Source organism: Oncorhynchus masou, chromosome 5 (assembly GCF_036934945.1).
Source record: "Oncorhynchus masou masou isolate Uvic2021 chromosome 5, UVic_Omas_1.1, whole genome shotgun sequence".
NCBI classification, from domain to species: domain Eukaryota; kingdom Metazoa; phylum Chordata; class Actinopteri; order Salmoniformes; family Salmonidae; genus Oncorhynchus; species Oncorhynchus masou.
Window position 1 is genome coordinate 44,323,417 of NC_088216.1, and position 24,183 is coordinate 44,347,599.

At 40.7% G+C, this 24,183-nt stretch overlaps 1 protein-coding gene across 3 annotated transcripts in view; it reads right to left on the reverse strand.

Annotated features, from left to right (window-relative positions):
* Window positions 1–12,554: 12,554 nt before the first annotated feature.
* slc2a9l2 (solute carrier family 2 member 9, like 2) overlaps window positions 12,555–24,183 on the reverse strand; it is a 227,922-nt gene continuing 216,293 nt past the window's right edge. For all 3 annotated transcript variants that reach the window (XM_064965635.1, XM_064965636.1, XM_064965634.1), the window contains one exon: window positions 12,555–13,340. In XM_064965635.1, coding sequence (XP_064821707.1) covers window positions 13,089–13,340 — 252 coding nt within the window. In that variant the 3' untranslated portion in view covers window positions 12,555–13,088. The remainder of the gene's footprint in view (window positions 13,341–24,183) is intronic.

The window sequence follows — 24,183 nt, forward strand, 5'->3', positions numbered from 1 at the left end:
ACACATCCATTCAACTGAAAAGCAGGCTAGTGATTGCTTTGCAATGCTTGCAGTTAGCCACTGATTCCTTCCAAACCACTCATTGTTGAATTTGCGATTTCCAACTTGATGTGCAATGTTTATGTCCAATGGCCGTTGAGCACCAATACATTTTATCTATACTTTCGCTTCATTGTTTCTCTTAATATGACAAGCATTAAAAAGATTTGCCAGTAGATTGTCGACTTGGTTCATGATGATGACTGCTTGCTTCTACAGGATCGGTGGGTCCCCCGCGGGATGGTTGAGCTAACGTAGGCTAATGTGATTAGCATTAGCCTACGTTGTAAGTAACGAGAACATTTCCCAGGACATAGACATATCTGATACTGACAGAAAGCTTACATTTGTGGTAATTTAACTGCACTGTCTAATTTACAGTAGCTATTACAGTGAAAGAATACCATGCTATTGTTTGAGGAGAGTGCACAGTTATGAACTTAAAAATGTATTAATAAACCAATTAGGCACATTTGGGCAGTCTTGATGCAACAGTTTGAACAGAAATGCAATGGTTCATTGGATCAGTCTAAAACTGTGCACATACACTGCTGCCATCTAGTGGCCAAAATCTAAATTGTGCTTGGGCTGGAATAATACATTGCGGCCTTTCTTTTGCATTTCAAAGATGATGGTACAAAAAACGCATGTTTTTTCTTTGTATTATCTTTTACCAGATCTAATGTGCTAAATTGTCCTACATTAACTTAACATTTCCACAAACTGTTTCCTTTCAAATCATACCAAGAATATGCATATCCTTGCTTCAGGTCCACACAGTTAGATTTGGGTATGTTAAGGGGCGAAAAGGGGCGGATTCTTAACTTCTTTGGGACTGGGGGGCAGTATTGAGAAGCTTGGATAAAAAGGCGCTCAGAGTAAACTGCCTGCTACTCAGGCCTAAAAGCTAGACTATGCATATAATTAGTATATTTGGATAGAAAACACTCTGAAGTTTCTAAAACTGTTTGAATGATGTCTGTGAGTATAACAGAACTCATATGGCAGGCAAAAACCTGAGAAAAAATACAACCAGGAAGTGGGAAATCTGAGGTTCTTTAAAAAAAATCTTTTAGCAATGTTTATTATGAGTATTTCTGTAAATTGATGTGGCTCTCTGCAAAATCACAGGATGTTTTGGAACTACTGAACATAACGCGCCAATGTAAACTGAGATTTTTGGATATAAATATGAACTTTATCGAACAAAACATACATGTATTGTGTAACATGAAGTCCTATGAGTGTCAACTGATGAAGATCATCAAAGGTTAGTGTTTAATTTGATCTCTATTTCTGCTTTTTGTGACTCCTCTCTTTGGCTGGAAAAAATAGTTGTGTTTTTCTGTGACTAGGTGCTGACCTAACATAATCGTTTGATGTGCTTTCGTCGTAAAGCCTTTTTGAAATCGGACACTGTGGCTGGATTTACAACAATTTTATCTTTAAAATGGTGTAAAATACTTGTTTCTTTTGAGGAATTGTAATTATGGGATTTCTGTTGTCACCACCACAGAAAGCACTGAGCAAGGCTGAAACACCTACATTTTGGAGCTGCCTTACTCAAGAAAGCAAAAAAGAGACCATGTCTGTATGGAGGGTTTATTAACACAAACACTTTTAATATATTTTTTAGATTGTTTGCAAACTGATATGTAACATGTATTAATGCCAAAAAAACATGCAAAAAAGGCAACCCCCCCATATCAGTCATGAGAATATTTTACATTTCATGGAATCTGGAAACTTTAGTCAGTTTTTACAGCATGGCAGGATGTTCGCAAAGCACAAAGGGCAGCACTGTTGTCATGAGATTCCTGCACTGAACCCCCCCCACCCCCCACCCACACACACTATTCTGTCTCACCAGCTCTCTAGGGTCTTAAATATACTCCAACCCACTCACCACAAATATGTTGACTGGACTGGTAGGGAGTGCAGCTTCAGGGGTTGGCTGAATTCTTAATGCAGCTGCCAATAGAATAGCCTTCCGGCCAAATCAGTCGAGCTTGATGTCAAGTTAAAATATGACAAGTATTGCCTTGGGGCTGAAGTCAACTATAATGATGATGTGTTGTAATTATGACAGTATTTCTTTGTCAGCACCACCGGGAAAGGCAAGGAGTCAGCTAGGCCTACGTTGAGGAGATAAGACTGCCCCTGCACTTTGAAGTAAACCTCAGCTGTGGGGTAATATTTTTCATCACCATGTCTTGCAAAAGGGGATTTCTCACCCTGGTCAATGCACTTGGGCATTGGCACAACACACATCTGGGCTATAGCATTGTTCCACATGGGCTTAGTATGACCTTCCTGACCATACTGGTAACAAATGGGAACTCTGCCTGGGGTCCAGAGGCAGAGCCATGACTAAATTGATGGTCCTTTAGGAGTGATAGGCTGGAAGGACGGTGTTTGTTGTCTCCTGGGTTATTTGGCTGCTTGCCACTTGGCATAACCCCAGGGTTGGGCTCGGTGTTGGGCAAACACAAAGGTGTCGGCATGGGCTGCAGCTTCAGCAGTGGTTGCCAGGTCATGTTCCCTGACTCACACTTGCAGGTGCGGCACAAGCTTGCGGAGGAATTGTTAGAGGATGATAGTCTCTCCTACTTGTTAGTGGCCTGCACCCACTTCCTATAAAGGCCCTTCAAACGGACATAGAGCTCCAAGGGCATCTCCTCTGGCTCTATCTCCAAGGAGTGGAAACAATATCTGTAAGTCTCTGGGTTGATACTGTACTTTGCTAGGATTGCCTTCTAAATCTTTGCTTAGACTAGTGACTCAGTAAAATCCATGTGAACATAATCACTCCTAGCCATACCAGTAAGCAATTGGATCTATCTGATTTCCCAGCGGCTTTTGGCCACCGACATATTAACACAATTCTAAAAGTGGTTGGATAATGTTCAATGTCATCATGGCCATTAAACTCCTCCAACTTGGGCTCTTGGACCCGAAATGGACCTGGATTAGGGTCAGAGGGGGAAGGATATGGGTGAAGGTCATCGGGATCCAGACGGTTGCCGTGGAGGGAGCCTGCAGCGCGTAGGCCAGTGTCCCTGCCATTGGCCTCGGAAGAGCCACCAAGGGCATGGTCAGGGACAGGGGTCGTCCTGGTTTCGACCTCATGCTGCAGAAACCTGAATTGATGCTGCATCGCTTTTCACCTTTGCTCATGTTGTTTGGCCCCCGATCCAGCCTGATGTCGCGCGACAACTGCATCTCAAGGCCCCTCTTGAACAGGAGTGAAAACCCTTAAAACCTCTTGATACTCCCCACCCCGGATCCGGGATCGTGAATAAAGCCTCAGGCTCATTAGCATAAGGCAACGTTAACGATTTCTGAAAATCGCAAATAAAATGAAAATAATGCACCTGCTCTCAAGCTTAGCCTTTTCTTAACAACACTGTCATCTCAGATTTTCAAAATATGCTTTTGAACCATAGCAAATCACTAATTTGTGTAAGAGTATGCTAAGCTAGCTTAGCATTTTGAGTAGCATTTAGCACGCAACATTTTTACAAAAACCAGATAACCAAATAAATAAAATAATTTACCTTTGAAGAGCTTCGGATGTTTTCAATGAGGAGACTCTCAGTTACATAGCAAATGTTCAGTTTTTCCTGAAAGAATCTTTGTGTAGGAGAAATCGCTCCGTTTTGTACATCACATTTGGCTACCGAAACGAACCGAAAATTCAGTCACCAAAACGTCAAACTTTTTCTGAATTAACTCCATAATATCGACCGAAACATGGCAAACGTTGTTTGGAATCAATCCTCAAGGTGTTTTTTCACATATCTCTTCATTGATATGCAGTTCGTGGAAGCCTGCTTTCCCCTCAGAATCGCATGGAAAAATACCAGCAGCTGAAAAAGACGCACCAATTTTGACGGAGGACACCGGGCGGACACCTGGAAAATGTAGTCTCTTATGGTCAATCTTCCAATGATATGCCTACAAATACGTCACAATGCTGCAGACACCTTGGGGAAACGACAGAAAGGGCAGGCTCATTCCTCTCGCATTCACAGCCATATAAGGAGACAATGGAAAACGTAGCCTCAAAAATCCTGTTGGTTTCCTGGTTGCCGTTTCATCTTGGTTTTGCCTGTAGCTCCCGTTCTAGGGCACCCACAGAGAATATCTTTGCAGTTCTGGAAAATCCAGAGTGTTTTCTTTCCAAAGCTATCAATTATATGCATAGTTGAGCATCTTTTTGTGACAAAATATCTTGTTTAAATCAGGAACGTTTTTCATCCAAAAATGAAATTGCGCCCCTAGAGTTTCAAGAGGTTAACCAACAATGCAGTTTTAAGAAGAACGTGTTTTAAGAAGGTATTTACTCAAATAAACTGAATGAAAAGATAAATAAGAATAATTAAGGAGCAACAAAAAAAATAACAGTAGCGAGGCTATATACAGGGGGTACCAGAACAAAGTCAATGTGCGGAGGCACCGGTAAGTCAAGGTAATTGAGGTAATACAGTTGAAGTCGGAAGTTTACATACACCTTAGCCAAATACATTTATACTCAGTTTTTCACAATTCCTTACATTTAATCCTAGTAAAAATCCCCTGTCGTAGGTCAGTTAGGATAACCAATTTATTTTAAAGAATGTGAATTGTCAGAATAATCATCACATTCCCAGTGGGTCAGAAGTTTTCATGCACTCAATTAGCATTTGGTAGCATTGCCTTTAAGTTGTTGAACTTGGGTCAAACGCTTTGGGTAGCCTTCCACAAGCTTCCCACAATGAGTTGGGTGAATTTTAGCCCATTCCTCCTGACAGAGCTGGTGTAACTGAGTCAGGTTTGTAGGCCTCCTTGCTGGCACACGCTTTTTCAGTTCTGCCCACAAATTTTCTATAGGTTTGAGGTCAGGGCTTTGTGATGGCCACTCCAATACCTTGACTTTGTTGTCCTTAAGCCATTTTGCCATAACTTTGGAAGTATGCTTGGGGTCATTGTCCATTTGGAAGACCCATTTGCGACCAAGCTTTAACTTCCTGACTGATGTCTTGAGATGTTGCTTCAATATATCCACATAATATTCCTACCTGCCATCTATTTTGTGAAGTGCATCAGTCCCTCCTGCAGCAAAACACCCCCACAACATGTTGCTGCCAACCCGTGCTTCACAGTTGGCATGGTGTTCTTTGGCTTGCAAACCTCCTCCTTCTAGCTCCAAACATAACGATGGTCATTATGGCCAAACAGTTCTATTTTTGTTTCATCAGACCAGAGGACATTTCTCCAAAAAGTATGATCTTTGTCCCCATGTGCAGTTGCAAACCGCAGTCTGGCTTTTTTATGGCGGATTTGGAGCAGTGGCTTCTTCCTCGCTGAGCGGCCTTTCAGGTTATGTTTATATAGGACTCGTGTTTACTGTGGATATAGATACTTCTGTACCCGTTTCCTCCAGCATCTTCACAAGGTCCTTTGCTGTTGTTCTGGGATTGATTTGCACTTTTCATATGTTGATCTCTAGGAGCCAGAACGCGTCTTCTTCCGGTATGGCGGCTGCGTGGTCCCATGGTGTTTATACTTGCGTACTATTGTTTGTACAGATTAACATGGTACCGTCAGGCGTTTGGAAATTGCTCCCAAGGATGAACCAGACTTGTGGAGATCTATAATTATTTTTCTGATGTCTTGGCTGATTTCTTTTGATTTTCTCAAGATGTAAAGCAAAGAGGCACTGAGTTTGAAGGTAGGCCTTGAAATACATCCACAGGTAAAGCTCCAATTGACTCAAATGATGTCAATTAGCCTGTTAGAAGCATCTAAAGCCATGACATAATTTTCTTAAATTTTCCAAGCTGTTTAAAGGCACAGTCAACTTAGCGTATGTAAACTTCTGACCCACTGGAATTGTGATACAGTGAATTATTGTGAAATAATCTGTCTGTGTCACGCCCTGGTCGAAATATATTATATTTATCTTCATTTATTTGGTCAGGCCAGGGTGTGACATGGGTTATTGTGGTGTGTTTTTGTCTTGGGGTTTTTGTGGGGCGTATAGTATAGTCTATGGCTGCCTGAGGCGGTTCTCAATCAGAGTCAGCTGATTATCGTTGTCTCTGATTGGGAACCATATTTAGGCAGCCATATTCTTTGAGTGTGTCGTGGGTGATTGTTCCTGTCTCTGTGTTTAGTTTCACCAGACAGGCTGTATAGTTTCTTCACGGTTTCATCTGTTGTTTTTGTACATGCCAGTTATTTCACGTCTAGTCTACTTTCATTAATAAATATGAGTAACTACCACGCTACATTTTGGTCCGCTCCTCCTTCAACAGAAGAAAGCCGTTACAGTCTGTAAACAATTGTTGAGAAAATGACTTGTCATGCACAAAGAAATGTTCTAACCGACTTGCCAAAACTATAGTTTGTTAAGAAGACATTTGTGGAGTGGTTAAAAAACAAGTTTTAATGACTCCAACTTAAGTGTATGTAAACTTACAACTGTATATACATGTTGGTTGAGGTAAAGTGACAACGCATGGCTAATAATTAGAGTAGCAGCAGCGTAAAAATGGGAGTGGGGGTGACAATGCAAATAGTTTGGGTAGCCATTTGATTAACTGTTCAGGAGTCTTACGTCTTGGGGGTAGATGTCATGCTGTGATCTGTTTCACCTGTCCCTGTGATTGTCTTCACCCCCTCTAGGTGTCGCTTATTTTCCCCAGTGCCAGTTCGTCTTGTATGTTTTTCAAAGTAAACCAGCGTTTTTCCCGTTCTCCTGCTTTTTGGTATTCTCCTTTTTCTAGTCCTCCTGGTTTTGACCTTTGCATGTTTCTGAATGCTGTACCCGCCTGCCTGACCTTTCTGCCTGCCTTGAATATGAGCCTGTCTGCAACTCTGTACCTTCTGGACTCTGATCTGGTTTTGACCTTTTGCCTGTCCACGACCATTCTCTTGCCTAACCTTTTGGATTAATAAACATTGTAAGACTCCAACCATCTGCCTCCTGTGTCTGCATCTGGGTCTCACCTTGTGTCATGATAGTAGAAGCTGTTAAGCAGCCTTTTGGACCTAGATTTGGCGCTCCGGTACCACTTTCCATGTGGTAGTAGAGAGAACAGTCTATGACTAGGGTGGCTGGAGTCTTTGACAATTTTAGGGCCTTCCTCTGACACCGCCTGGTATAGAGGTTCTGGATGGCAGTAAGCTTGTTCCCAGAGATGTATTGGACCGTTCGCACTACCCTCTGTAGTGCCTTGCGGTCGGAGGCCGAGCAGTTGCCATACCAGGCAGTGATGCAACCAGTCAGGATGCTCTCGATGGTGCAGCTGTAGTACATTTTAGAGGATCTGAGGACCCATGCCAAATCTTTTCAGTCTCCTGAGGAGGAATAGGTTTTGTCGTGCCCTCTTCACGACTGTCTTGGTGTGCTTGGACCATGTTAGTTTGTTGGTGATGTGTACACCAAGGAACTTGAAGCTCTCAACCTGCTCCACTGCAGCCCTGTAGATGAGAATGGGGCTGTACCTTTTGCAGCTGTAATCGCAGCAAAAGTATTTCTAGCATGTATTGACTCAGTAGGGTGAATACTTATCAAATCAAGGTATATTAGTGTTTAATATTTCATAACTTTTTAAGAATGTTATATTTTTCCCCACTTTGAGTATTTTGTGTAGCTCGACAAGTGAATCCATTTTAATCCCACTTTGTAAAACAATAAAGTGCGGTGAATACTTATGCTACCCACTGCACATTAAGTGTTTTTATTTCAAAACAGTAAAACAGATATGTATGAAAAAAACTTCAAATAAAAGGTGACATTCTGTACTGTTATCTCATATGAAACATTTGATCTCAAATACAAAATTATGGTGTATAGTCAGATTTGAGATTCACTGTTCAAATAAAGATGCAGGGGAGTGTAGGTGAGTTTACTGCTGAACAGCGTTTGTCCCTTCAACAGTTAAAGAAAGCGGTTTACACTGAAACAAGTTATTAATCCTTTAGTGCTTTTCTGGCACATCGTTTATAAGTTGAACACAGGCAGAAAGTCTAGTAATCAAATTAGTGAACATGTATTTTCTTTCCCCAGACTTTTGATATAATTAACTACAAGGTAACTTGTCAGTTGCATTTTACAAGGATTTTAATTCCACCTCCATGGCGGTTCCCGGAATCATTTGGCACCCTGTACGCTCCTTCGCTTTCACTTTGTATAATGACAAAGTAATTAAAACCTCACTCCCATTCTTGCCAAATATGAGAGTGGCCACAATATTTCACAAACAGCATTGCCTATACATTGTTATTATAACCATAATATTTGATGGCTTTTGTTTGTGGGTCAATGCATTACATATCCAGGGACCAGACACCTTATTTGTCGTTTCTCTGTTGAATCATGAAAGTGATTCCTCACAAAACCCGCTGAAATGGAGCTACTACAGAGCCAACAGACCTTCCAATTATGTGTCTGCTCACCCCCTGCTTTGCAAGCCAATGCAACAAATGTGTGTGTGTCTGAGGGCTGATTCATTGAGTCTGATCAGAATTGAGAGCTAGGCCCAAGTTCAAGCTGTTTCCTCAGCGTCCGGATACACAGTGGAGTAGTGCTGGCTCGCTGTGTACTAACAGATTGTCTCAGAGTGTCCTCTGCGCGTCCCCAGGCGATGATTCTGTCGACATGTGGAGCCATCTTACTCTCCTGTAAACTGTGTTCCCACAGTACTCCGTTCCTCCGCACCGGTCACCGTTATTTCTTCATTCAGATCAGGTTTTCCAACCTATATAGTGGCCATCTGGTGGGGAGATTTTGAGCGGCTTTCAAGGTTATTATAGTTTAGCATTTTTTTAATTTGTTTTTATTTCTATTAGTTTTTAGATTTTTATTAGAAATTCTATTTAGTTTCAGTTAATTTTCATATCTGTTACAAAAATATAAATGCCAACATTTTAGGAGTGAGAGTACATAAAGGGAATCAGAGAATTGAAATGAATTCATTGGGCCCTAATCTATGGACTTCACATGACTGGGAAATCAGATTCTCATCTGATGGTCAAAGACGCCTTAAAAAAAGGTAGGGGCGTGGATCAGAAAACCAATCAGTATCTGGTGTGACCGCCATTTGTCTCATGCAGTGCGACACCTCTGTCGCACAGAGTTGGTCAGGCTGTTGATGGTGGCCTGTTGAGTGTTGTCCCACTCCTCTTCAATGGCTGTGCGAAGTTGCTGGATATGGGCGGGAACTGGAACACGCTGTCATGCACTTAGATCCAGAGCATCCCAAACATGCTCAATCGGTGACATGTCTGGTGAGTAAGCAGAACTGGGACATTTTCAACATACAGGAATTGTGTACAGATCCTTGCAACATGGGGACATGCATTATCATGCTGAAACATGAGGTAATGGCGGCGGATGAATGGCACAACAATGGGCCTCAGGATCTCATCACAGTATCTCTGTGCATTCAAGTTGCCATTGAGAAGATGCAATTGTGTTTGTTGTCCGTAGCTTTTGCATGCCCATACCATAACCCCACTGCAACCATGGGGCATTCTGTTCACAACACCTCTTTGAGGTAGTGATGGCTGTTTAGCAGTCTGATGGCCCTTGTTTTTGAGAGACAAGCCAAATTTCTTCAGCCTCAGGAGGAGGCGCTGTTGCACCTTCTTTACCACGGATAGCATGGTGGCACCTTAATTGAGATTGGTGGCACCTTAATTGGGGAGGACGTGCTTGTGGTAATGGCTGGAGCAGAATAAGTGGAATGTGGTGACCTAGTCAAATCATGCTCTTTTTCGCAGTTCTGATTGCAACTGCTCTATTTCGCGCTCTGATATCCTCTGGGACTTCACAGTCGTATCAAGCATGTTCACCACTATTTTGCTGTGTCGCAAGTCACTTTTCCCAAGTGAAAACACAACAAGCTCCAGAATTAACATCTTCTCATATTGCTAGTAATGAAGAATTTAATCCTTAGTCAAATCAAATGTAAGACCATTCACACCTTTTTTAAATCATATCATTAATACAAGATGATTGCCATAACTCTAAAATATCTATTGCTTGCATATTCTCCAACATGCATGTGTTCGTTATGCAGTGCCTTCGGAAAGTATTCAGACCCCTTGACTTTTCCCCCCACATTTTGTTACGTTACAGCTTTATTCTAAAATGTATTAAAACATTTTGTCTCCTCATCAATCTATACACAATACCCCATAATGAAAAAACTGCGTAAATATCATATTTAACATAAGTATTCAGACCCTTTACGCAGTACTTACTTACTCAGAACCCTTGGCAGCCATTACAGCCTTGAGTCGCTACAAGTTTGGCACACCTGTATTTGGGGAGATCCTCTCAAGCTCTGTCAGGTTGGATGGGGAGCGTCATTGCACAGCTATTTTCAGTCTCTCCATAGATGTACGATCGAGATCAAGTCCGGGCACTGGCTGGGCCACTCCATTCAGAAACTTGTCCCAAAGCCACTCCTGCATTGTCTTGGCTGAGTGCTTAGGGTCGTTGTTCTGTTGGAAGGTGAATCGTCGCCTCAGTCTAAGGTAGAGGTCGACCGCTTATGATTTTTCAACTCCAATACCGAAACCAATTATTACAGGTAACGAGTGGAGGACAGAGGAGCCTCTTAAAGAAGAAGTTACAGGTCTGTGAGAGCCAGAAATCTTGCTTGTTTGTAGGTGACCAAATACTTATTTTCCACCATAATTTGCAAATAAATTCATAAAAAATCCTACAATGTGATTTTCTCGATTTTTTTCTCTCTCATTTTGTCTGTCATAGGTGAAGTGTACCTATGATGAAAATTACAGGCCTCTCTCATCTTTTTAAGTGGGAGAACTTGCACAATTGGTGGCTGACTAAATACTTTTTTGCCCCACTGTAGACGCGAGAAGGAATTACAAAGCAAAGTGATAAAGTGACAAAGTGATAAAGCTGTTAGTGTGGCTGCTATGAAAGTGAACTGTTTGCAGGTCATCAGGTGTGCATTTCGCTACACTCGCATTAACATCTGCTAACCATGTGTATGTGACAAATAAAATTTGATTTGATTTGATTTATTCATTCCACCGAGTCTGTTGAAAAACATTTCTTAAATGTAAGCAAATGATACGGGGATAAACATACCTGAATTTGTCCAGTAGAAACTGTAGTTTACAACTGTTTGGACTATTGATTACACCCTAGATCAGCTAGATACAGGCAAGAGTGTACAAGGCGGTATTGAATGTATCACTGTCTGTCACCTTGATTACTCCAATTGTTCTCTCGATCTGTGCACCTACGTTGTAAACTTTCATTTGTAGGCTAGGTTCTAGCAACCTCATGATGGGTATAGGGAAAATGTGTGTATCATGTAGTAGGCTAAACCTATCGATGTTACATTGAGCTGGGTGAATGGAATATGAATGACAGTCGCCCCATATATGCTGTAGTATAAATAAGACCATGCTCATAAAAATAAAATTGCACTCCCTAATCATAAACGACACTGACCAACACTGCATTTAGGTTAGTATTGTAGAGTAACTACAAAGTTGTTCATCCATCCTTAGTTCTCTCCCAATACTTCCTTTCCGGGAACTGAGTTAGGAAGGATGCCTGTATCTTTGTAGTGACTGGGTGTATTGATACACCATCCAAAGTGTAATGCATAACTTCACCATGCCCAAAGGGACATTCAATGTCTGCTTTAATAAAAAATAAAAAAACATCTATCAATAGGTGCCCTTCTTTGCGAGGCATTGCAAAACCTCCCTGGTTTTTGTGGTTGAATCTGTGTTTGACATTCACTCCTTGACCGATTAATTAAATTAAAGAAGAGGGTTAGCTAACATAGCTAGTAGCCTAATTGACCGTATTTTATCCTGAAATAATTTGAGGTGGTCCCAACGTCATCCTCACATTTTCATAGGTTATGGTTTAATGTAAATAGCCTACACATAGAAAGGAGAAAGTAGCTTGATCAAAGGGGCAATCTGCAGTTGCTACATGCAGGGTTTGGCTTATAAATGATTAATATACACCCATTGATTCTTTACGAGTATAACATGTCACTGAATTGTGATATCCGTCATATCTTGTGCATATCTTTGTTGTCAATAATGAATCTGAATGTGAACTGGGCTTTGCTTGTCATGTCAGGAATTTAGTGTCACCTTACAACGACATATGTCACTGTTATGTTATGTTCGTTATAGGGAAGGGATGTAATGGTTTAACTGAAGAGAAACAGGTAATGATGCATTTTCCAGCACAGATTCGGTGTTATTACATAGAAATGATTTTCTCTGTTTCCAGATAACAACCATGGTCTGGTTGGGATATCATGAAAGGATTGGGGGAAACAACATGGCAACTATTTATGTTAACTAATGGTAATTACTAGCTAATTGCAGAGTAAATACATCTTATTACCGAGCTAGAATGTAAAGCGGTAGCCACATCTCGCTCATGTAAATGAGAGATTAAGCAAACAATTTATTTGGGAAATATTCCATCTTTGCTATTTTCAGTAGCATGCTGAGGATTTCAAATTGTATTGGATTTATTTTTTATCTGTTAAGACATTGAATACATGTGGTTTAGTGTATTTTGCACATTTAGTATGTTTAGTTCATTTGACGTTATGTGTGATTTGGTTTATGTACATACAACAATTCAAAGTTAATACACAAAGTAACCAAAAACCTGATCTAATTTGCATATTCATAATGAGTTTGCAGCATATCCGCAGCAAACAGTAGAATGTTTGCCACAAGTTACCCAGAATTGTTAGACAGAAGTTTACAAGTCGCTGTAAATTTACTGCAAAAGTTTGCCTCAAAACTAATTTGCAGATTTGCATCAAATTAGCCAAAGATTTGCAATAACTGTTTGCCAATTGCCTGTTGTTTTTTTCTCTCGGTAAGAGAGCTTTAAAAATGTATTGAAAATTATTGCATACAAAAAAACGTACACTCACCTAGCAGAAAAACTTTATCTTAAAAATTACATTTCACTTCAGTGAATCAAAATACAGTATGTACAACAGTAAACTGACACCTGGTGGCTTTTCTTTGATTCAAAACGAACTCTCTATCTCACCGTTGATGATGACTTTTCCATTTTCTTCTACTTCCTTTGAACCAGCCTTGATGGCAAGTTCGTTCTCAATTTCCTTGTTAACCAACGGAACCTTGTTGATTTTGGCAAAGCTCTGGCTGATGTCCATAAAGGTCTTGTTTTTGGTCTCGGGCAGAATAAAGTAGAGGTACACAGCACCCAGCACACACACCACCAGGAACACCAGGAAGGCATAGGTCTGCAGGGACTCCTGTGGAGAGACACACACACACACACACACCAAAATGTTTTAAAAAGGTATACTCAGCAATATGACATCATCGACTTCTCGTTTACAGATGTCAACAACAACACATTTCAAATCTGCCCAGACTTTCCACACCTACAAACATTTCACCTTCATTTCCAGCCCAAACTTCCCCCTCACAAAAAGATAGGCTTCCCTGAGCTGTCAGCCTGAAGTGTGTGTACAGAGGCATCTAGCCATCTGTGTGAAACTGTTGGTGTGACAGTGTGACAAGCAATAAAAGCCTCATTCTCCTGAGGCGTGCTCTCCATTCCATTGTGGTCAGTGCAGTTCAATTCCCATCAAGCACAGGCGGACACACACACACACACACACACACACACACACACACACACACACACACACACACACACACACACACACACACACACACACACACACACACACACACACACACACACACACACACACACACACACACACACACACACACACACACACACACACACACACATTTGTAAGAGTCACCAGAGTAGTTATACTAACTCTGTAGTCCATTTCTACATTTAGATTACCTCCAGGGGGACCAAAGAGAATTGAAACTCAGTGGCGAGTCACACTACTTAAAAAGTCACCAAGCAGGGAGCATCAATGTCGCCTGTCCCTACTCTCAGAGCAGTAAAACATCAGTAAAAAAGAAACACAGGCAACGGAGCGTGGCTGGACCTAGTGCTTGCATAGGCCTACTGAGAAGCTGAAGCTTTGCAAGCATGTAATGCTGTATGTTCTATAATTATATCATCTATATAATGTATTTGGTAGTGTGTAGAAAGTATATTTGCAATTACTTCTGAGAATGGGACTACACCGTTAGAAAAAATGGTGCTATCTAGAACCTAAAAGTGTTCTTTGGCTGTCCCCATAGGATTTATATTTTATTTTTATGTTTAAAATGGCTGTCACACACTGTGTTTGCTTGAATCCCACTGGGACTACACTTTTAGACCAAAAGAGTTTAACCTGGAACCAAAAAAGGATCTACCTGGAACAAACAAGGGTTCTATTATAGGACAGCCGAAGAACCCTTTCGGAACCCTATTATCTAAGAGTGTATGGCTTGCTGGGAATTACATTTCTCTGACCCGACTCCCTCTCAGTGGGAGCTTTACAAATTCTTAAATGAACTAAATGTATTCAGGCCAAACGGAATATTGGATTACGTTTTAGAAACATTTCAGAATCAAATAAAGAATCAAAGAAATTCAGAAGGATGAGAATGGGAAATAATTGGGATTACTGAAAAACACACAGTCCAATGCTGAGAAGTCGCAGGGAATAGAGAAAGAATCCAAAATCCACAGGGAACCACAAATATACCCAACATCTTTGAAATCTGACCCTGCACTGTCAATCATTCAGTTTAATGAGGGATTTCAAATCTGGCCAGGCAGATTACCAGAGGGAGACTGCCTGGGAATCTTGATTGACCCCAGACTGGGAGTTTGAATCTAATGTTCATGAGGAAATGATGCACTAAAAGCTATTTTCCAAACAGTCTAATATACCTGTCATAAAACACACAGTACCCATACAATGGTGACCTCAAAGCCCAACTACTTCCTGTTGACATCCGCCTTCCTAAGGCCTTATGGGTTATTACTGTGTCACATCGAGACATGGTTTTCCCCTCTTTCAAATATTTCATAAGAAGATAAACAGGGCTCTATTTGGTAGCCTGATCCAGACTGAAAGAAAATAAACTGTTTCTGTGATGTAACACTAATTTGCAAAAGTTGGGGAAAAAATCCCTTAGTCCGATGAATTTTGCATTACACGGACAGATGAGTAATGCTAATTACAAACGCATTTCCTATAAAAATATTTCAACTTCCATGTTATTGCCATGATTTTTCACTGGCCTATTGATTGACGTGAGAAAGGAGGTGGTTTCTTTTTTAGGGGGTAAGCTTTATTGCCTTCAGTGCTGGCTTGGCACATTTAGCCTCCCTGATACATACACAAACATACACTGACCTAGAGAGAAGTTTATCCTCGGCGGCTGCAATCTGTTCGGCGTGCGACGGGGACACAAGGATAATTAAATGTCCATAATGGAGGGGATATAAAAGTGAATACGTCTGATCAGGGAGAGGTGTCCCCAGTGAAATAATCGGGCTGGCCTTCGGGAGGTCATGATCACTGCATTGGTCATGGTCACTGCATTGTGGGGGCAATGGCTTGTCCCAGTTGACAAGGAGAGGGCTACAGTGTGTGTGTGTGTGTCTGGGGGGTGGTTTATGCAGACTGTGCTCATATTCTTAATGGCCCAAGGGGAGGCCGACCCAAGGACAGCAAATTAGCTGCTTGACTAGGCTTTACTCAACATTGTTATTATGCGTTTTCAGCCTGGCAAACTGTCATTTTGGGAATGCAAGATTATTTAATGCAGTTTCTACCTTTTACATTTTGGATTAGCCTCTAGCACCCCAGCAGTGGCGTATGCTACATTGAGATAATCATATAACGAGTCTTAAAATGACATTACTGTATATGGGTCTTTCTATAAACTAGGATACCAGTGAGCATTTCTTGTAGAGGACAACTGTTTAGAGCTGCTCCAAAGTCTTTAATAATTTGCCTTTTTTTCATGTGAATACATTAAGACAGTGGTCACCAACCTTTTCTGAGTCAAGATCACTTTCTGAGTCCAAAGCAAGATCTACCACTCAGATAGTTTTTTTTAAACAATACTAATAATAATAAGCCTATGCAACATTAACCTATTAAAAACAGTTCTGTAACAATGAGGTTTGTGCAGTAGGCTATGAGGCCCAATACATTATCACATATTGGCTATGCTTGAATTGTTGTTCTTCTCAGACCATTATGAAATTATATTTCAAAATGTTCGGTATACAATCACACTGGTAATATATCATTTGCTGTATTACTTGTGAGGCACAGCTGAGTGAGCACAACAATTAGCTTTGTTTTATTTTGCTGGATGGCCTGCATCTGATGGTCAGTCTGAGGGGAGGGAGGAAAGGAGAGAGCAGCAGGGAGGCTGCATCTCACACGACTCACCCCGTCCCTCTGCTCTCCCTCCCTCCGCTGAGAAAAGGGGACATAGTCTTCCAGCTGTTGGCGAAACTCAAGTCGCACTGCATTATTTCTGCCTCATGCACCAATTCATGTTGTTACTCCCATGACCAGAGAAAGCGAAAAAAAAAAAATAGATATTAAAAAAGAGACGAGCCGCTAATAATAACAATGCAAGGTTATCAAAACATTTTGCTATACTCATTAGTTGCAGCTGCAGTGCTGGTTGTAGTGAGTGGAAGTAGGGAGAACGCTTATTTCATGGCTTATAAAAGTATTGAACAAAGTGTTGACAGTGCTGAATAACAACTTTAAAAAAAACGTAATTATAAAAACAGCAGCTCTTTGCTGTATTCATTGAGTCTCTCTCTAGTCGTGGTTTTAAAAGTTTTGAAATCTCAGTCTCAATGCTGTGTGTTCGTGGTTTCTTTTTACAGCCTATTGCCCGAGGAAACTGTGCAGACAGTGATCTGAGCTATCTGACTGGCCAGCATTAGGCCTATAGGTGCACTTGATTTGCTCTCTGGGGCGGCTGGGTAGGCGGTGTTCTACCTTCAGACACATGAAATGGTTCAAAATGGGAACACTTAAAACATTTTTTTTTTTTTTTTTACATAAATGCTTGGTGATCGACAACGAATGCCTTGGAGATCAACCAGTTGAACGACCGGTTGGTAACCACTACATTAAGGTTTAAAGATGTATGGAGATCTCGGAAGTATACTGTTACCTTGTAACATTTCGTATTTCACTTGGTTACGGAGTGAATACTGTTTTTATGTGCACACATATCCAAAATAATGTATGCGATTACAAAATTGAATGTTTCTGACACAAAGAGCAACTTTTACATGATTAATTAAAAAAACGATACTGTCATTACGAGAACCGATACTCAATAATCACGCATAATAGTTGTTTGATGTGCGTTTGATGTCTAGGTGATTCAGGAAATAATTTTCTGAATGACATTCAAGTGATAAAGAGCTGATGTGATACTGACAGATTACTGTCCAAGTACATTTGAGGTCGTAAGTTTACTTTCAACCACTCCACAAATTTCTTGTTAACAAACTATAGCTTTGGCAAGTCGGTTAGGACATTTACTTTGTGCATGACACAAGTCATTTTTCCAACAATTGTTTACACACAGATTATTTAACCTCTTGAAACTCCCCATCCCGGATCCGGGATTGTGACTAAGCCTCAGGCTCATTAGCATAACGCAACGTTAACGATTTCTGAAAATCGCAAATAAAATTAAAATAATGCGTTTGCTCTCAAGCTTAGCCTTTTCTTAACAACACTGTCATCTCAGATTTTCAAAATATGCTTTTGAACCATAGAAATTGACTAATTTGTGTAAGAGTATGCAAAGCTAGCATAGCATTTTGTGTAGCATGTAGCACGCAACATTTTCACAAAAGCCAGATAACCAAATAAATAAAATCATTTACCTTTGAAGAGCTTCTGATGTTTTCAATGAGGAGACTCCCAGCCACATACCAAATGCGCAGTGTTTCCTGAAAGCGTCTGTGTGTAGGAGAAATCGTTCCGTTTTCTACATTGCGCCTGGCTACCGAAACAAACCGAAAATGCAGTCACCTACAACGTGAAACTTTTTCCGGATTAACTACATAATATCGACCGAAACATGGCAAACGTTGTTTGGAATCAATCCTCAAGGTGTTTTTTCACATATCTCTTCATTGACATGCAGTTCGTGGAAGCTTGCTTCTCTCTCTGTGCCCCATGGAAAAATACTGGCAGGTGACTTTTGCGCACCAATTTCGGCGCAGGACACCGGGCGGACACGTGGTAAATGTGGTCTCTTATGGTCAATCTTCCAACGATCTGCCTACAAATACGTCACAATGCTGCAGACACCTTGGGGAAACGACAGAAAGGGCAGACTCATTCCTCTTGCGTTCACAGCCATATAAGGAGATCATGAAAGACAGAGCCTCAAAAATCCTTGTCATTTCCTGGATGCCAAGTCATCTTGGTTTTGCCTGAAGCTCACGTTAAAGGGCACGCACAGAGAAGATATTTGTATTTCTGGACACGTCAGAGTGTTTTCTTTCGAACAGTAGCAATTATATGCATAGTCGAGCATCTTTTTGTGACAAAATATCTTGTTTAAAACGGGAACGTTTTTCTTCCAAAAATGAAATAGCGCCACCATAAGTGTAAGAGGTTAACTTCTAATTCACTATATCGCAATTCCAGTGGGTCAGAAGTGTACATACACTAAGTTGACTGTGCCTTTAAACAGCTTGGAAAATTCCAGAAAATGATGTCATGGCTTTAGCTTCTGATAGGCTAATTGACATAATTTGAGTCAATTGTAGGGGTAACTGTGGATTTATTTCAAGGCCTACCTTCAAACTCAGTTCCTCTTTGCTTGACATCATGGGAAAATGAAAAGAAATCTATCAAGACCTCAGAAAAAAATGTAGACCTGCACAAGTCTGGTTCATCCTTGGGAGCAATTTCCAAATGCCTGAAGGAACCACGTTCAACTGTACAAACAATAGCATGCAAGTATAAACACTCTCATAGAGATGAACGCACTTTGGTGCGAAAAGTGCAAATTAATTCCATAACGACAGCAAAGGACCATGTGAAGATGCTGGAGGAAACAGGTACAAAAGTATCTATATCCACAGTAAAAACAGTCCTATATCGACATAAATTGAAAGGCTGCTCAGCAAGGAAGAAGCCACTGCGGCAAATCTCCCAACAGGGTTTCTAAAGTACTGTAAACAGAACTTTTCGAGTTTTTGTCTGGATGAAATGCTCGTGCCTCATGAAGATGGATTACTGGGCTGAACACGCTAACAACACGTGGCTATTTGGACATAAATGATGGAACTTTATGGAACAAATCAGTCATTAATTGTCAAACTGGGATTCCTGGGAGTGCCTTCTGATGAAGATCATCAAAGGAAAGTGAATATTTATGCTGTTGTTTCTAACTTTGTTGATTCCAAAATGGTGGCTATTCCTCTGGCTGGATTGGGTTCTGAGCGTCGTTCTCAGATTATGCTTTTTCCGTAAAGTAAAAAAAAAAATCTGACACAGCAGTTGCATTAAGGATAAGTCTATCTTTAATTCTTTGAATAACACTAGTATCTTTTAGTAATGTTTATTATGCGTATTTCTGCTAAAATCCCCGGATGTTTTGGAATCAAAACATTACTACACGTAAGGTGTCAATGTAAACTGAGGTTTTTGGATATAAATATGCACAGTATCGAACAAAACATACAGTGGGGCAAAAAAGTATTTAGTCAGCCACCAATTGTGCAAGTTCTCCCACTTAAAAAGATGAGAGAGGCCTGTAATTTTCATCATAGGTACACTTCAACTATGACAGAAATGAGAAAAAAATTACAGGTCTGTGAGAGCCAGAAATTTTGCTTGTTTGTAGGTGACCAAATACTAATTTTCCACCATAATTTGCAATTAAATTCATACAAAATCCTACAATGTGATAGTTGAAGTGTACCTATGATGAAAATGACAGGTTATGATGAAATTTGTTAAGTGGGAGAACTGGCACAATTGGTGGCTGACTAAATACTTTTTTGCCCCACTGGACATGTATTGTGTTACATGATGTCATATGAGTGTCATCTGATGAAGATCATCAAAGGATTGTGATTCATTTTTTATCTATTTCTGCTTTTTGTGACTCCTATCTTTGGCTGGAAAAAATTGCTTTTTTCGACTTGGCGGTGATCTAACATAATCATATGTTGTGCTTTAGCTGTAAAGCATTTTTTAAATCGGACACGATGGGTAGATTAACAAGATGTTTATCTTTCATTTGCTGTATTGGACTTGTTAATGTGTGAAAGTTACATATTTCAAAAAAATATTTTAGAATGTCGCGCGCTGCCTTTTCAGCGGAATGTTGTCTAGGTGTTCCGCTAGCGGAATCCCTGCACTAGAAAGGTTAACAAGACATTTGTGGAGTGGTTTAAAAACTAGTTTTAATGACTGTCGTAGCAGAATCAGAATTAGTTAGGTAAATAAGATGTTAAATAAATAAATAAGATGTTTTATCTAATTTCATAAATATGCTTATGTGGGAAAAAGACTTAATCCAGTGTACTTGTCTTTAACTGCAATTCCCTGAAAGTCCGACTCTTCCCACATGCCAACACATTTCTCTCAGCTTCAGAAGCATCTGCATTCACCACATTTTGTGTTACCCTTAGATATATTCTCCAGACTTGCCCAGAGGGAATTGTTGATATGCTGTCAATTTGTAATTCTAGATAACATTTAATTTGGAAAAATGCACCAAAAAAAGCATTTTACTTACACGTCTTTAGTATTTTACAGATAGAAAGTATATACAGTGGGGAGAACAAGTAATTGATACACTGCCGATTTTGCAGGTTTTCCTACTTACAAAGCATGTAGAGGTCTGTAATTTTTTATCATAGGTACACTTCAACTGTGAGAGACGGAAAAGTCCAGAAAATCACATTGTATGATTTTTAAGTAATTAATTTGCATTTTATTGCATGACATAAGTATTTGATACATCAGAAAAGCAGAACTTAATATTTGGTACAGAAACCTTTGTTTGCAATTACAGAGATCATACGTTTCCTGTAGTTTCTGACCAGGTTTGCACACACTGCAGCAGGGATTTTGGCCCACTCCTCCATACATACCTTCTCCAGATCCTTCAGGTTTCGGGGCTGTCGCTGGGCAATATGGACTTTCAGCTCCCTCCAAAGATTTTCTATTGAGTTCAGGTCCTGAGACTGGCTAGGCCACTCCAGGACCTTGAGATGAAGATCTTGAGCCACTCCTTAGTTGCCCTGGCTGTGTGTTTCGGGTCGTTGTCATGCTAGAAGACCCAGCCATGACCCATCTTCTTACACATGTGGTGGCTTTGACTCACAAGATAAAAGTGTGATTGTTACTAACTGCTTTTCCTGCCCATTTGTATTGGATATTATTCTTTTCTATGTGTGTGTGTTCTTGGGGACCTTCAATGCTGCAGAAATGTGTTGGTACCCTTCCCCAGATCTGTGCCTCGACACAATCCTGTCTCGGAGCGTTACGAACAATTTCTTCGACCTCATGGCTTGGTTTTTGCTCTGACATGCACTGTCAACTGTGGGACGTTATATAGACAGGTGTGTGCCTTTCCAAATCATGTCCAATCAATTGAATTTACCACAGATGGACTCAAGTTGTAGAAACATTTCAAGGATGATCAATGGAAACAAGGATGAACCTGAGCTTAATTTCGAGTCTCATAGAAAAGGGTCTGAATACTTATGTAAATAAGGTATTCCTGATTTTTTATTTTTAATAAATTTGCAAAAATGTCTGAACCAGTTTTTACTTTGTCATTATGGGTTATTGTGTGTAGATTGATGAAGAAAACTTCTTTAAACCATTTTATAATAAGGCCGAAAAAGCCTAGGGGTCTGAATACTTTCTGAAGGCACTGTATGTCGTGGTCCATGCGGCTGATATTGATGGAGCATGTCACAAAGTAATATATTTTACAAGTGTGTAATACATCAGTTATTTTAATGTTAATCCAACAGTGAGCCACTTATTGCAGAGCAAAAATGCATTTAGGCCTACCTTCACTATGAAGTACATTTGTCTATCCGTAAGGAAAATAGTTTTAGGTGCATTATGTCCATCTTGCTAGCAAACTTGGTGACACAAGCAAAGAATGAGAGCGCCAATCTTTGTAGACACACCCAAATAAGCATTGGCATTGTGTGCTTTTCCTACACCATTGTTAAGCCTGTACTAGGGCTTGGAACTGACTTTTTGGTCCACTTGCCACTGTGGCAGGTAGATAAAAAAAATGTATCAGTCTCTTAAACTTTTTACCAGCCAATTTTGACCCTGCAGAATAAAGATAAAAAAACATTCACATCCCAGAAAACATGCTTTGTTAGGTCTCTTTAACTTTGAGGTGAACTGTCCCTTTAAGAAGCCCTCCTGTTCTCCACTCATTACCTGTATTAACTGCACCTGTTTGAACTCGTTACCTCTATAAAAGACACCTGTCCACACACTCAATCAAACAGACTCCAACCTCTCCACAATGGCCAAGAACAGAGAGCTGTGTAAGGATATCAGGGATAAAATTGTAGACCTGCACAAGGCTGGGATGGGCTACAGGACAATAGGCAAGCAGCTTGGTGAAAAGGCAACAACTGTTGCCGCAATTATTAAAAAATGGAAGAAGTTCAAGATGGCGGTCAATCACCCTCGGTCTGGGGCTCCATGCAAGATCAATCAATGATCATGAGGAAGGTGAGGGATCAGCCTAGAACTACACGGCAGGACCTGGTCAATGACCTGAAGAGAGCTGGGACCACAGTCTCAAAGAAAAGCATTAGTAACACACTACGCCGTCATGGATTAAAATCCTGCAGCGCACGCAAGGTCCCCCTGCTCAAGCCAGCGCATGTCCAGGCCCGTCTGAAGTTTGCCAATGACCATCTGGATGATCCAGAGGAGGAATGGGAGAAGGTCATGTGGTCTGATGAGACAAAAAATAGAGCTTTTTGGTCTACACTCCACTCGCCGTGTTTGAAGGAAGAAGAAGGATGAGTACAACCCCAAGAACACCATCCCAACCGTGAAGCATGGAGGTGGAAACATCATTCTTTGGGGATGCTTTTCTGCAAAGGGGACAGGACAACTGCACCGTATTGAGGGGAGGATGGATGGGGCCATGTATCGCGAGATCTTGGCCGAAAAGCTCCCACCGATGATAGTTTGACTAAGGATCACATGAATGATTTCTTCCAGTTACCCCATAAACCATTCAATACATCATCACAACGCCCCAGTATATGCATTTCTAAGGTCGATAGTGCAGTGTGGTGTCTTCACACCGTAACCTGGCAATGTATTGTTTTGGCATTGTCTTTCGACGCTACCCCAGGATTAACGCGATCCTCCCTCCTCTATTTACACCGAACGACCCATCTTTGAGGGGATTAGTGGCTAAAGAGTGAGAGAAAAGGGGGAAGTGGCCTTATTTAGGTGAGAATCAAAGCTAAAACAATCCCTCCACTTTCCTCTGTAATGAGCTTTGGGAGAGCAGAAAGTAATACAGATCTTAATTTGATCACTCATTTGTTGCGGAGACTTTTCCTGCACCGGAGGAAATGCAGATAAGCTTCATGATTTACACTGTACATAAATTCACTGACAACCCACACTAACAAACATTAACAGTATTGCACTTTTTATGTAGTCTAATTTTGGACAGCTACAAACACAGATCAAGCAACATTATGGACTAAATGTTGAAGTCCTGTTGCTGCAGGATTACTGTGTCAAATTAAGATCCTACATCTGTAGCAATATAAAGTCAGTAAGCTGAACACCAGCTATAATACACCCAGACACAGTTGCAAAGGGAGAGACCTGTGGAAATAAAGTTCCCACACAGGAAGAAAGTCAGGTGTTACAGCAGCATTGCAGCATTACCACCCGGCTCAATGTTTTTGCCAGTGCCAGTCAAGACGATCCGTCAAAGACAATTTTGTCAGAGAAAGTTTGGGAAATTCTCTCGCTACGGAAATGAAATGCAAAAGAAAAGGTAGAATAGAATCTCGGATCATTATGGAAATTACACAAAAGATACACATCTCATTAACCATGAATGTCAATGGTAATGCCATTGTTTCCAGGAAAAATGAGCCAACCACACTCAGTATTCAACACAACGATGCTGTGA